This window comes from Dermacentor variabilis, unplaced genomic scaffold (assembly GCF_050947875.1).
Source record: "Dermacentor variabilis isolate Ectoservices unplaced genomic scaffold, ASM5094787v1 scaffold_12, whole genome shotgun sequence".
NCBI classification, from domain to species: Eukaryota; Metazoa; Arthropoda; class Arachnida; order Ixodida; family Ixodidae; genus Dermacentor; species Dermacentor variabilis.
In genome coordinates, this window is record NW_027460280.1 from 48,174,760 (window position 1) to 48,190,690 (window position 15,931).

Below are 15,931 nucleotides of genomic sequence, written 5' to 3' on the forward strand. Positions count from 1 at the left end.
TGTGCAAACCCTGAGGGTAAAATAAATATATTAATTGTCTCGTAAACTCTCGTTAACTCGGCGCAGTGCACAATGCATGCATACATCACCCGCGTTGTACGCCATGAATGTCTGTAGAAGTGAACATGGCGATACACACCAACTCATTGTTACCGCCGTCGCACCTCGTCAATCTTCAAGCGAAAGTGATGACGACGACGATGTCGAAGTAGACAATGGCCCTTCATTGTCCAACGCCGCGCGTGCTTTTTAGCATCATGCCAGCTTTCGCAGAGAAGCGTAGGCTCATGGACAAACTCGCTTGCGGCCTTTCGAAGATGTCAAGGCAAGCCCCCCCCCCCAGCAAATGATCTTTTCTTTTTTTTTTTTTTTGCTGCATAACCACAAATAAAGCCGGTCCGAGTGTGTGTGTGTATGAGACGTGACATAGTCTCTGCCGACCAGTAAGCAGCTTCGAAACTGGCATTATCGGCTAATTCGTAAATCGTTTAGTGCGCACCTAAATGTCGTTCTTGGAAGTCTACATATTAACAAGGTTTGACTGTGCTATCGCTGAGCAACACATAGTTCATAACGCTGGTGGAGACATCCGACGTTCTGTGTTCTTTTCGAAAATTGATTTCGAAGTGCCTGCATAACATACACACACATGGTTGATGCCACACACGTCTATGCCAGCACTGGTGGCCACGTCTCTTGGCTTAAGCTTTTTCGTAGAGTCATTCGAACGTACTGCTCCAGGTAATGGAGGCAATCGGCATGTGCATCCTGCTTGCATACCGAAGGTGCTGGATTCCCACCAGCAATAACCAAGCCTAACATTAAACCTAAAGCTTTCAGCGGTATAGGCAATGCCACTGGGCCAGTTGTGCATTGACACAGAAGCAAATTTATACTAGACCATGAAAGGTCTTGCAAATGAGACGACCATCCTATGGGGCGTCTGCAGCTCATTGTACCACAGCATGTGAACGCGCACGAGTTATTCCTGCACGAGAATGCAATTGTTTCTATTGCGTTTCACACCGTTCAGGTGGCCTTACCGTGCTGTGGCCCACAAGTGTTATTTGCACCACAGCATGGATGTTATTGCTGCATGAAAACACAATTTTATCTCTATGCGTGTCACACAACTGTTATTTTTGCTAATAGGAATAACTGGTGCACATTTCTGTTCAAGACTAATATGCAAGGAACCTTGCAATTCCTCTACGAAATAGTGATATTCCTTCACAGGGCCCTCTAACATTTGCAAGCTGTTCAACAGTACTGCCATAATTGTTGCTGCTGGAGACCAAGTAACCATAGAGAACAGTGCAAGCCCCTCTCCAATGACCACCTTTACAAAAACACGCTCTGAAGACCAAGCAGGCTTTCAAATGAACACTTTAATAAGAACCATTAACATCAGCCATACACTTTCAAATAAAAACAGTGAATTTCATTATAGACTGGCATTACAGTCAATGACATTTTCAATATAAAAATATTGCTATGAAATATGTACATGTACAAACTCAGTGCTACTGTGAGTCACAAGATAATGTCAATCAATGGAATTGACTATACCGATGAGATGGTGATTGTGGAAAAAACAATGGAAACAAAGAAACATAAGAAACGCCAAGAGAAGAAGGAACGACAGAATTGAAGCTCACTACTCACAGCTACAATGTCATATTTATAAGTAAATATATGTATATATACTTATATATATATATATAATATATATACCTTCTTATGTATACATAAGTACAACACTATTATTTTACATGGCAACACTGCAGAGAAAGACTGCACTGTTTATTGTCACTCAAAGCATGCTGCTCTGAAAAAAATGCTGAACATAGCAGGCAGGACCATTGTCAAGGAAGGGGGCAGAGGAAAGTCTACAACATAAATAACAGCTGTTGGTGCCCACTCGTGCACACTCACACACAATCGCACGCAAGCTTGATCCAATTCATATACAAAACACCATGTACGGCTGGCCCCGGATCAAGTAACAATAAGGGAAGCATACTAGCAACAACTGAAATTCAATGGCATATATTACAGGAGAACACACACATGCCACTGCCAGACTGATGGGAAGAGGAAAAAATGTACAAAAACAGTGTCTAGACAGGAGATGGCGCAACACTTTCGGTGGGCAAGTCAAGACCTGCCAGATGCATCCAAGGCAGCGCAGGCCAAAGATCACTTGAAGGGAAGGAGGGTCTAACACATTATTGGAGTTCCTCAGCCTATGGCACACACTTTCATTTCTTGTTTGGGTTTGAAGCAGAATTTGCCCGGAGAATCACCAGAGCGTCTTTCACAGCATGGTAGATCACATTTTTAATCTGTAAAGATGAAAATTCTCAGTGCTCAGCATAGAAGCTTTAGATGCACATGACAATGCCAAAGGACCTTGTCAACCTGACAACATAAAATGACATTAACTTATCAGGGATGTGCATGTAGGGAAGTGTAGAGACTGACAAGCAACACGCCCTTAGATTGCACCGACTTTTCCAGCAGCGTCTTGCACTGCGTCAAGAAGGTGTCACTCCATCCATAAGCACCTCTTTAACATGATGCAACATTTGCGAAATTGTAGAATGAGCCCAAACTTGTAAACTTCACAAAAGGTTCAAGAGTGAGCAGGTATGCTTTAACTACAGATGTTTTTGTAGGACCTATTCATGCATGCAATAAGAATCTGCATCAAGCAAGTGCCCATGAGCCAATGTGAAGACAAGCTTCAGTCTGTTCACATTTCACTACCCTTTTATATTTTCATGAGGCTTTTCACTTCGTATGCTTCACACTTTTCAAAAAGTCTTAACCAAAATTACTCATTATATTTTCAAACTGGTTGAGCCAAACACTGGCACCAGGGCACATTGATTGTTACAGGAAGTGCATGACAGAACAAGAGACCCCATTTCATGGAAGTGCTTGTGTTTCTTCTAGCCATTTTGGCTTACTTTTCCAACCGATACCTAGTATGTTTTCTCAGATAAATCAGGAAATTCCTTTAAGTGCTTGTTTAACTTGTGATGTAGTTTACCTGGTCAGTGAGTCTTTCTGCACCTTCACCCTGCTTTGCCATGTCAGCCATATAGTGCTTAGATTACAACATGTATAACTGACAATGCTCTGCACATACATTATGGATTTCTCTGAGAGTCTTTATTAGGTGAATTAGGTTTAATTAGGTGAATGTTACTGAATATGATTTTTCATGGTTATAGCACGTGACAAAAAAAAAAACCATCCTAACCTAACAAGTTCTCAGTTTTAACGACATCGCAAGGTTTTACACAGTGCTGGCATAAGTAAATTTTTTATCGTTACCAATGTGGCTTTACACATGCTGCAAGTAGAGATTTTGGCAGCATTAACATAGCATCGTTTTTACTGAAGAGTGACAGCAACAACAAAGATAAGTTGGGAGCTACTAAACACAAGGCATGCAATAAAAAGAGGCGAAAACAAGTGCACTGCAGGTCCACATCATTGACAAAACTTCGATGCATGCCTGTTTTCCTTTACCGTTCCTCACGCAAGCTACTTCTAGATCAGAATAAATGCAATGAATACTGAACGAAACGGATTTGGCAGGGAAGCTCCAAAATTTGGAGAAATCAGTCTACCAGTGGCTCCTGGAACTTTTAATGATGGCACATGTAATGAAAAGATGTCTTTTCTATCTAAATGTGCAAACGACATTGATAATAAGCATAGTCAAATAAAGGAAAAAAATATTTCGCAGAAAATGTTCTGCAATAGGGCAAACCCCAGGCAAGAAACTTTATGTGGGCTTTACCCCAAGCCACTTCTGGCTTCATATGTTTCAAATTGCTACAGACAGCTCTCTTCACGTGTACCATAGATGTACATTTCATTTGGTGTGACATCACCACAGCCAAAGATCTTGCATCAGTCTGTCTTCCCTGACTGTACTTTCGAAAGCAAGCGAGTTGCATGCCAAATTTCTTCTACATCGTCCTGTGTTCCTGCTCTAAACCAACAAATGATGCTTGCTGGGTGTTTGCTGCCAGGCAGTAGTGGATTCAGAGGTCTATAAAACTACACAAACTCATTGTTGTGACTGGTAAAGGTTTCTGGTAAAGCAGCATCGCTTGTTGACATCTTTAACAATGATGTCACTATCCCAAGATGTGTGCTCTAAAAGGTGAACTGTGCACCGGGCAGAACATGGCGTGGCATGTGCCACCATTTTCCTCTTAATATGGATGGAAGTGACAAGAGCGCCATTGCACCTGTGGTGTCACAAGAATGATCCATGCAACACTGCCATATCAAGAAAGCCTGGGTGACGAGGCAGCTTTTCCATGAGCACCCGATAGCATTACAGCACAGACCGCTTGTAATGAAAGTCGCCGGAGTCGCAGATTTCCACTCCACAACCAAAACATTTTCCAAAGGCTGTGCATATGCAAAACATGTACACAAGCAGCCACGTGTGTCCGAGAATCGAAGCATATGAACGGGACAAGCCCTTACTTTCATTGGTGAGGAAGTTCATCTGCTTTCCGAGTGCCTTTCAGCCATTGTAAAACATTTCATTGGCTCTGCACAAAACTGCAAGCCCTGCCAACTCCCGGGGAGATGTCGCTCGGTAAGCCTAGCTGGCGTGGGTGTTGGGCAGAACCGTTGCATTAAGCTTGCCCCTTACATATTTTCGTACCCGCAGACGAATGCACCTTGATCTGGTGCGACATAACGAGCACAGACAGCACTGACTGCAATGCGTGAAGCGGGGTTCGCAGGCAATCGGGCAGCAACTGCAGCAAATGCATATAGCAAAAACGTATGTGGGCGTACCGGCAGGAATGACAAAAGCTTGACTTTTTGAAATTATGCATTTGCGAATGAGACAGTGTTGCGGAGTCAAGGTTGCAGGCGCGATATCTACACTTCACAATGATGCACATTACGACAGGCAAATGCGAAACAGCGTTGCGGCCTAGGCTGATTTTTCCTCAGTGCTGGAGTTGCAAGAAGAAATTGATTTTACCATTGAAATTTGTTTCTCCAGCCTGCCTGATGATTCAGATTTTTGCGACACTGCCCGTGTTCTAAAAATCAGTCAGCGACTATAATTACCTTCCTCACACAAACTGAAGGGCCAAAGAGCGGCAATGTGCACAAACTCAGACGCAATGAATGTTGCTGACAAGTGGCCGGAGCAAAAGGATTTTCCATTGCCTAGCAAACTCTATGCACCCACCGAGGCAGCCACTGCTGCATTTCTTTGTGCCCTCTGTTCCTTCTTCACTTGCTTGCTTTGAGTCTCCTCCTCCTTTGCATCGCTCTCGTAGCCCTACCCTCAGCCAATGCATCTTGTTGCCTCATTTGCCTGCGGGATTTTTCGGAAACCGCATTATAACCTGTATTCCATATTGTGCGGTTGCACTATACCACAAGTTCTTTGGGAAGATAAATGGGAGTCTGGAAAGATCACACTACATCCGGTCCTGCACTATAAGCAATTGCGTTATAAGCGGTCTGAGCTGTAGATAAATGGATGAAGGCAAAAAAATAAGGTGACAGAGGTTCTGGATAACAATACTGTGCGCCCAAACTTCCATACACCAAGGCATTTTTTCTGACAGATCTGTGCTCAACATAGATATGGCTGCAATCAGGCTTGAAGGCCATGATACGAATGGTTTATATTTCAACCATGGTCAGAAATGAACTCTTTCACTGTGAACTACTTCAAAAAGGCAAGCTTCATTTGGGATGCTACAAGTCGTGCAGAGGCCAGTGAAGCTTCCGCTGATGAAGTGATCTATCTTTGGTCCTTAGTCTAACAGCTACTGAAAAAGGTCCAGAGACTTGAGCCTATGGGTGAGGCAAATGTCGCTAGAGCGGGGGCAAATGAGAACAAAAAAGAAACAGCCCTGATGCTCGTGACACTATCAACATGTTTGTGTAATACATATCCCAACTATGTTCTAGTCCTGTGATTCCAAAAAAGCCTATTGACTACAGAGGTTTGTACCATATAAATTTATATATTCACAAAGGAGCCTTAACACAGATGCATGCTTAACAGGCTTAAGTTATCCCTGGAGCTTTCTTCAGTACAGCCAGCAGCTGCAAGGTACAGACCAGTCAATCACGGGCACTGAATATTTCCTTCAGACACACCCGAGTTGATGCAGACCTGTTAGTGTACATGCCGCAAAGCAATGTGCTGTTTACCATTTATTGGACACAGCATGCTTTAGTATGAACTACAGATAAATAATAGCTCACCTGGAGCTTGTCCTCGTGGTTTGTGTGAGTGTCAGACAACTGACGAAATTCATTGGTCAAGCTGAAGCAGTGAGCAATGTTTTCTGGAGAGACAAAGTCTTCAGCCACCTTTATACAGCTGTGCAAGTTCCGCACCTGTAAAATAGAAAGATGCAAAAAATTCCCAAACATATGAGCATCTGGCATAGTTGACATCTCAAAACTTAGAATAGCAATTTGTATACTGAAGAGAAATAAGAGAAAAGCTTATGTCTTCATACTAGAATACGTAGAGGACCTTACAAATCATGTTGAAGGGGACTGACAACGAACCAGAACATGTCTTGTATGAATAGAGTCAAACAGGATATCTTCAATTTAAACAGAAATCGCAAATTTATAATGGCACACAAAGTTGCAAAAAACTGACTTACACAAGTTAGTAGTTATGTGAACCATATTTTTTGTTTAAAAACACTATTGTTATATTTTTATAAGCACTTCTACTTTTTTACATGTTAAGTAGTAGGTAAAGAACGTTTACAATTGCAAGCAGTACTGCCTTCATGATGATGAGTGGAACAGCAGAACAGTTAACATTCCTCATTGCTTGGTGTCGTGTGTAACTGCTTTTGCAAGAGAGTGAATCCCTCATGTTCTGCCTGCGAGCTCCAGAATGAGAGTTGTCGTGCCATAAAACGGATGTAAAAGCACATGCAAAAGCATCATAAACATCACCTTCACAATGAAAGCATTATTACAACTGAGGCAACACTCATCAGTTCTTCACTTATGCTTCCGTATAATTGCTATCACACACGCTTATAACCGCTACCTGCATAGGCCTTGCACAAACATGGTTTGCTACTATGGATAGGACTTTTTATTAAAAATGTTTATTGTGTCACTCCTGCATGACTGGGCACTCTGGGAAGTAAATGTGTCGTTGCACTAGATAGGTGCCATAAAAAAAGGTTGCCGGTCCCTCCAACAAGCTGCACGTGCAGTTCCTTCACACTATGTCACACTATGACATGCGAACACAGTAACAGGCAGAAAAGGCCAGTCGTTAGTCTCTCAGAACAATCTGACACGCACCAACATGCACACAAAATCAGGCATTCTCATCCACAAGAATACTACTAAACCAGGTGCCATTATACATTATATCGTTCTGAAGTACACCGGGACAAAATGGACCATAACCAATTGGGCAACCGGGGTGCATAACATACAAACCGGCAGCTGGATGCAGCGCAAGAACAAACCACTAGTGGTCTACGGCACTGAGTTCACAATTGTATAATCTGCTCTTGCTGCAATGAGCTCATGACCATACGAGAAAAATAATTTTGTCGCCAAACATCATGCACATGAGCGTGGTACCTTTTGTTTGAAAGAGACGAGAAAGGCATGAGCACGAAACATATTAAGGGCTGTAAAAGACATGCATTCATTTTTTCGGACGTTTTCACGGCCCCTAGGGAGTCCGAAAAATCGGACGCTAACTGCACAACTGTCCAAGAGGATGCTTCAAATAGTCCGTGTGGCGAACCCGCAGCCGAAGGAGAACGAGAAGATAAAGGACCTATACACATTGAGAAATGAACGGGAAAGGAGGCATGCCGCCGCTGTTTTGAAGGAGCTTGCAAAAGCAGTGTTGGCTGACACTGAGATGCAGGTGTCCCTCATACAAGCAAAAAAAACTCGTTCAAACAGTGAAATGCAACACTGAGGCGTTGCGCGCGAGCTGAGAGTATGTCAGGACAGTTGACGTTGACTTACCAGCTAGTACGAAAGAATCTCACTTGTGATAAAGTTTAGGCCTCATACCAATTAGCTTCCTATCAGTTGATAGAAAAAGCTCATATTCGAAAATATTCTGTATGCATCCCTTTTTTATTCATATTTGAGAGTGTTTGACTCAATTTGCAATGGGTTTTACTATTTCTTTCGAAGATATTTAATCGTGCATTTTACTAGCCCCTCCCTTGTGTTTTGTTTTAAGCACTACCCCTTACTATTCAAATTGGATTAAGTGTTTTTTTATTTTCTAACATGCTTACTAGAGAGTGATGCCATTAGGCGACATGATGTAGGGAGCCCGTGTTGACATAAAACAAAGTTCTGTATCACTCGGGGAATATTGCAAAGGCACTCGGGGAAAACCTGGAAAGCTCAGGGAACTTGGGAATGTCAACTTGGTAGACACCCTGAAAGTAGGAATCCGCAGCTTTCATGGCTCATAGGTGGAGCGGCTGTTATCAATGCTACTGGAATGCATACATTCAGAAAGTTCTTTATGGTGCAGTCATCCACCGATGTGTTTTGTTGCAAAGACAGGGAAGCAATAAAATTTAGTTGGAAAAATCTCTGTGCATGAATGGCACCAGCATTCTACCGTATTTACACGATTGTAAGTCGACCCCTTTTTTAAAATTTGAAAGTCTGAAGTTGGGTGGTCGACTTACAATCGAAACCAAAACATGGCCCCGCCAAAAAAAGCCATACCAACGAGAGCTACAACGTAGTTACAATTTTATGTTTGCTCTATGGCCCTACCCGTATCTTTTCCCTATCCTGCGTGTTTGTTCGCTTTTCGGAAGGGTTTTTCAACATTTTTGAGAGTCTTACAATGCATGCAACACTCATGGGGAGGGGGTGTCGATAGTTGATAAAAGCGCTGCTTTTCCCATTTGCGGCGGCACCCTCAGAACAGCGGCGCTTGCGGGGAGTATCGGTAGTTCATGGAGGAGCAGACACCGCTCACGGGTTTCTCTTTCTCTGTTTAAAGGCATTGGTATTGGTTTGACTAACTTCTTGACGCGCTCCACTTCGGCTACGTGCTACTTCTACGCTTCCTCAGTCATGAGTGCTGCAGGCCCACTAATCTTTCGGCACTCGTTCACAGCAGCGTTCAAGAGGGCTGCCATCCTTTACGCCGAAGAAACAAATCACTGTGCAGCGGGCCGCAATTTCGATGTTTCTAAACGGGTGGTGCGAGAGTGGCGACTGCAGCGAAGCGAAATTTTCACCTGTGTGACGGCAAGTGAGAAATTTCCCACGTGCCGAAGTATGGACGCTTTCCGGAGCTGTAGGCTAAGCTTGCGGCGTACGTCGCTGAAATGCATGATCGGTCCCTGCCAGTGAAGTGCGATGTGGTCATGAAATAAGCCCGGACCTCCGCCTTAATTTTAAGGTTCTGCTCCGCCGTGAGTACAACGAGTGGCTGGCGGCAGAAGACTGCGAAATTACGCCAACCGGACCTGTCAAAAGAGCCTCCCTGACGGCTGCGTGTGGTTGGCGTGGGCTGCTGTTCTGCAAGATGTCCTGGTGCGGTCGTTTGCCAAATTTGAAATTTTGCTGGACCACGACGCTCTGTGGGACCGCAGCAACGATGACGATGGCAGCACTAGTGAAGACGAGTAGTCCAATGACCATGTCAGCTACTAATAATGCGCCCTCTTTTTTTTTTTTTTTCCCGGTCAAGCGATATGGGGGGGTCGACTTACATTCGAGTAAATACGGTAAACTAATTGTAAATACTGCAAACATACAGCCTGTCTCTTTGCTAGTACAAAAGCATTAGTGGTAGTTTCTTTTCTTTTTGACTAAGTGTTATTGCATAAGGCCTTTTAAAGTGCGAGACATTGTTGTAAATATTCTTTGTGTTTTTGTGTGGACTGTACTGCGCAGCATAGCATTCATTTCCTTTCGTTCTTGGTCAAGGTTTCGCCCAAGTGTATTACCGAGTATGAAGTGGAGATAGCCTGCCAGTAGCAAGAAAAGCGAGTGGAAAGTCAGTCATTCTTCTATACCTTTTTCATTCTTTGGGAATGCGAGGGAAAAGACAATGAACAGCGATGACATATATGAAATCGAGATTTCTCCAACTTGGGCCATTAGTAATTGCGCCAGCCAGTAATTCCCTCTGGTGAGCATTTTCGCTGGGGTTCAGCCTCGGGGGAGACCTTTATTGCAATTTATAACTTTGTTAAAACAATTGGAGTGGAACCCCGATTATAAAACTGTGAGAGGACCACACAAAACAGTTGAATAATGCGGGCTTTGTATGATTAAAAAGGTAAAAATATAGGCAGTGACACTCAGTATTGCCCAAAAAACGAATACAGACTGCCTGACTAAGCCTACGACACGAACCTGCACTTCCCTAAAGAAGGTAGGTTAAATTATTTAGCAAAAATGTGGACCGTACATTTAATTAAAGGAGGTGTAAGCAAGAATTTATTCTTAACCTTTAAAAAAAATTATTATATTTATTTATTTATTATTATCATTATTTTTTTTTCCGTTTGCCTAGCCCAACATATCAACGTTTTGTTGAGAGCTGCAACATGTGGCAGCACAACATCGTTGCATGCACAGACTGTCAAATGTTGTCGATGCTGCACGACATGTCCGTGTAAGTCGGAATGGACACGCTAGTCAGAACGAACGGACCATTTGGAAACGAGTTTCCTTCACTCATGGTATCACCTGAGGTATGAGGTATCATCGGCACTGAAAAATAAGATTATTGTATTGCATTATAAGACGAAAGAAAATGCTACTTCATTTTTAGAAGAAAACTCGTTGACGCTACCCTTGACAATGATGTGAGCAGTCAAAAGGTTTCATTTTCCCTACTCTGCGTAAACTAAGTCTTGGCACAAAACAAGTGCTGCGAGGTTTCTGGAAGGGCATTCCAACAGCCCATGTTGACTTAGTATTTGTATTTGTAGTCTGAGTGAGGAAATGTTTGTGAAGGTCAATAAGATAAACGCAAAGAAAAGGCAGTTCTCGGACCAATATTCAGAGTGTCTACAAACAGGGAAAACAATTCTCAGGGATGTTGAGTAGAGTGGAAAAACTCGGGGAATTTGTGCCTCTATCAGGGAAAATTAGTGGCAATTTTGTTGCAAGGGTCAAAAGTCGCGGCAATGCTGGCTCGAGTAACAGACAGGAATTATAATGAATTGTCTGACTCCCTGTCGTCGGCTGGAGGAGTTTCCAGTGTACAGTCAGACTTTCCGGATGCTCAATAATTTGGACGGCTTCGCGGCACCACCATGTTACCCCACAGTCAATGTATCAGAACGTCTGAAATTTCGGACGCAAGAACCCTTCACCGTCTGATTTTCACTTTTTGTCATGACCGCAGGTCCGAAACGCCATTAATCAAGCGACCACCGCTCTCACACGCAGATCCACTGGCGTTGCTGTAGCCACCACAGCGGCAATGCTAGACCTAGCTGCTTTGACATTCGCTATTAAGCATCTTGCATTAGGTGTCGTGTCTTTCATTGAAAAAAAAAAAAATATTACTTGGTGAAGCATACATAAAAGTATTGTAGTGAAGCATAAGAGTGGGAGGGGGCTATTGCCACGAGACAGTATGTATTCCTTAATTATACACGCGTGCATCCGGTATCTCCTGTTGCATTATGAGCACCGATATGCTTAATACGTGTACTGACAGGCCTTCAGAGCGTTTTCCTATGTTCCTGTGGCGGGTTTGAGCCTTTAAAGGGAAGCTGAAACGGTTTTCAATTTCCATGAATTGCTGGGATTGGGAAGAACAGACCTAATAATTTACGCTTCCGAATTTTTCTAAATCACCCCCGCGGACACGCCCCCATCGCTTCCCGGAGCGTCGGGTGAGGTGGTTGCCAGAGGAGAGAACCGGCGAGAGTGACGTCACGCACGGGGACCAAGCTGCCGGACCGGCGTGCTGGCATGTGTTGGCATGCCTCTTTCCGTCCTGCGCTTTACTGAACGACGCTACGAGAGATTTGCCGCCGCCGCCGCTCAGGTTTGTTTTCTTTTGCGATTTTCGTAAACTGTTCTTTCCTTCGGTGCTGCGTGAGTGCCTACAGCCAAGGGCGCCCAACATGCCCTCGTTCTGTGCAGCATTCGGCTGCGCGAACACAGGCGGGCGAGACGATGTGGTGTTTCACAGGTTCCCGAAGGACAAGAAGCTTGCAGCGTAGTGCAGTGAGGAGAGAAGTTCGTGCCGACGAAATCAACTGTGCTGTGCTCGGACCATTTCCGCGACAGCCGGATAGCCTTACGACAAATGCGGAAACGCGTTGTTGCTAGCGTTGCTATACTCCGTTTCGTACATCAGGTGCAACGCTGTGGAGGCTTGAGATACTTCTTGCAGTGGCTGCATAATTCCATAATGCTTACAACTCAGCTATGGAGCCAGAACAGAACAGCGTGCTTACGCTCTGAAACGGTGGCGCCGACCGGCAACTGCCGCGAGTGACGTCACAGCAGCCCCGACCAATCACGGGCAACAGCGGCGTTCGCACGATGCCCTGAGGCGCTGGTGCGCATTTTCATGAAAAAGCAGCCGCTTGCGCTTGTTTCCGCCCTTTTTGAACCAGATATTCGTGTTCAGGGGACTCAAAACTGTAGAATGCCGTAGACAACTCATTTTTTTCTAAAAGTGTTTCAGCTTCCCTTTAAGGCCAGATAATGACATGCATTTATTTTTTCCAACTGGCCGATTTTTTCGGACGTTTTCGCGACCCTTAGGGAGTTCGAGAAATTGGACTTGGACTGTGCAACTGACCAAGATGCTTCAAATGGTCCGTCAGGCGAATGAGTGGCGGAAGGAGGACAAGAACAGAAAGGAGTGGGAAAGGAAGCCTGCTGCCGCCGTTTTGAAGGAGCTTGAGCTTAAAAAAAAAAAAAATAAAAATAAAAAAAGGCGAGATGCAGGTGTTCCTCATCCAAACCAAAATAAAACTCTTTAAAGCAGTGAAACAACACTGAGGCGTCGTGTGCAGGCGGAGAGTATGTCAGGACAGTTGAGTTCGACTTACGAGCTGTTGAGAGAGAATTTCAATTGTGACAGTTCGGGCCTCATGCCACTGGGCTTGCTATCAGTTGATAAAAATACCTCATATTCGAAAATATTTGCTTCTGTATGCATCTCCTTTTTATTCATATTTGAGGATGTCCGACTCGATTTGCTATTTTTTAAAGATGTTTTATTTGCTGTGCATTTTACTAACCCCTCCTTTCTATTTTCTTTTTGAAGAGCAGAAACACTATTCCTTAGTATTCAAACTGATATAAGTCGTCTTATAAAAAAAATGTTTCATATGCTTACTAGAGAGTGACAGTATCGGGCAACGTGGTTTCAGCCCCTCTTGACATAAAACATAGTTCTGCCTCACTCAGGGAATTTGGAAATGTCAAATTAATAGACACCCTGAATATTGCAACCTATAATTGATCATTCGAAACACACTGGGAAATGTCAACTGAAATTTAGTAATTTGTTAAGGGCTCAAATCTGCACAGGTATGCCTGAAAAAGCTCTGAAGGCCTGCCAGTACATTTATTAGGCATGTCGGTGCTCGTACTGTGACAGAAGATGGCGGGTGCACACGTGTATAATTAAGGAATACACACTGTGTCCCGTGACAGTTGGCCCTTCCCACACTTATGCTTCACAGCGTAACACAGCGTAACAAAGGCGGTGTCAGTGCCATTGTTGACAGCAGCGAATTATTTCAATGAAAAACACGGTACAGAACGGCAAGAAGCTTAATACCAAACCTCGAAACAGCTAGGCCTAGCACTGCTGCGGTGGTTTCTACGCCAGCGGATCTGCATGCGAGTGTGCCGGTTCGAGGCAGCGAGGTTATCAAAATGGCGGCGGTCGTGGCTTTTACTAATGCCGTTTCGGACCTGCGGTCACGGCAAAAAGTCCAGAAAATCGGACGGCAAAGGGTTCTTGCGTCCGAAAGTTCAGGCGTTCTGATACATTTGACTCTATAGAGTACATAGAGGTGCCGCGAAGCCATCCGAATTATCCGGCCTCCGGAAAGTCGCTCGTTGACTGCACCCTGGCAACTCCTCCAGCCGACTATGCGGCATCAAAGACATTTCGTTACGATTCTTCTCTGTTACTCGGGACAGCATTACCGTGAATTTGGGTTCCCTTTCAATAAAATTACAGCTAATTTTCCCTGATAGAAGCCCAAATTCCCCGAGAATTTCCGGTTTTCCCGGTTGGTAGACACCCTGTACTTTGTTTTTAAAGTGAAGGTTCCTTTGCAACTTCCCTGCATGCAACCATATGCAGTATTCTTCAAAACATACAAAGTTCTGCACTTTGTGTAGATGCCAAACAACAACACTTTGCACCCATAGTTCACAGGTTTAGGCCCCCACACAAGTACAGTCGCAGACCGATTTTCCGGACTCCAAAAATTCGGACATGCCTGATTATTCGGTCAGCTTCGCGGCACCGCCATTCTCCCCATAGACCATAATGTATAACAACTGCCGAAAGTTCGGACACCTTGCAACCTCTCGTCTGATTTTACGGACTCCTTTAGCTAACTCGGTCGAGAGCACCATGCACAGACTGACCGGTGCATGGTTCGACTTGCTGAACGCCATTTTTATTTTGAACGGAGCTTCCTGGCTGCCCCATGAAGTGGCACTACTAGAAATCCCCGCTCATCATCATCGTTTCTGCCTGGTTAGATAGAGCGGCTCTGCAGCAGTTCCGGTTTCAGCTTAGTTAAGCCATGTCAAGACAATCCAGCAGCTGATTTGTTTCCTCGCGCAAGACTCTGCGAGCAGGCCGCGTTTTTCGTTTGTGCGACTGGTGTCGGCACGGTGGTGTTCGCTTTGTGTGCTGTGTCGAGGTTTCGGTGATCCAACGCGGCATACGTAAACATCGCGTCAAGGGTCTAATGGCGCCGACAGTGCCCGCGCAGACTGCGCTGGGGAATGCCGGCAAGCGGGTACCGGGAGGGCTAAGATTTGGCGCCTTCCCATGTGCTCCCTGCCGACGCGGAAAATGTTCTGCAGAGACCTGCGCAGTGGTGGCATTGCGATTCCGGACACCGTCTCATTTGACAGCTTCATAGGTGCCGACACTGCTGTATTGACATGCGCAGAACTCGACGACTGCAAGATCATTCGTTAGGTTTCTGCTGCACCGCCGGACGATGACTCAGAGTCAGAAGATGACGCACCATGTGCTACGCTGCCGTCGCATGCGGAGCGTGTACAAGCAGTGACTGTGCTTTCAGCCGCCAATAGTGACCGTACGTCCCTCTCCGAGATTCAGGCTTATCTGATTGCGCGTAAACGGAACAGCGTGCAACGGCGCATTCATGATTTCTTCCAAGGCTACTGCCGAGCCCGAATAAGTGCGTGGAAATAAAGGATTTCATTTTTTTTTTCTTAATCTGCTTTTTCGGACACCTGTTTATTCGGACATTTTCGCAGTCCCCGTGAGGTCCGAATAAACGGTCGGTGACTGTATATACCAACCCTTATATATAGCTTTCATTGATTACGAGAAAGCGTTGATTCAGTCGAAACTTCAGCAGTCGTGGAGGCATTATGGAATCGGGGTGTAGAGGAGCCGTATGTAAAAATACTGAAAGATATCTATAGCGCTTCCACAGCCACCGTAGTCCTCCATAAAGAAAGCAACAAAATACCAATAAAGAAAGGCGTCAGGCAGGGAGATACAACCTCTCCAATGCTATTCACAGCGTGTTTACAGGAGGTATTCAGAGACCTGAATTGGGAAGAATTGGGGATAAGAGTTAATGAAGAATACCTTAGTAACTTGCGATTCGCTGATGATATTGCCTTGCTTAGTAACTCAGGGGACCAACTGCAATGCATGCTCACT

At 44.6% G+C, this 15,931-nt stretch overlaps 1 protein-coding gene across 7 annotated transcripts in view; it reads right to left on the reverse strand.

Moving 5' to 3' along the window:
* Positions 1–1,368: 1,368 nt before the first annotated feature.
* The window catches only part of Kdm3 (Lysine demethylase 3), a 284,403-nt gene continuing 269,840 nt past the window's right edge, over positions 1,369–15,931 (reverse strand). For all 7 annotated transcript variants that reach the window (XM_075676459.1, XM_075676457.1, XM_075676461.1 and 4 more), the window contains 2 exons: positions 6,277–6,411; positions 1,369–2,345 (listed from right to left, as the gene is read on the reverse strand). In XM_075676459.1, coding sequence (XP_075532574.1) covers positions 2,262–2,345; positions 6,277–6,411 — 219 coding nt within the window. In that variant the 3' untranslated portion in view covers positions 1,369–2,261. The remainder of the gene's footprint in view (positions 2,346–6,276; positions 6,412–15,931) is intronic.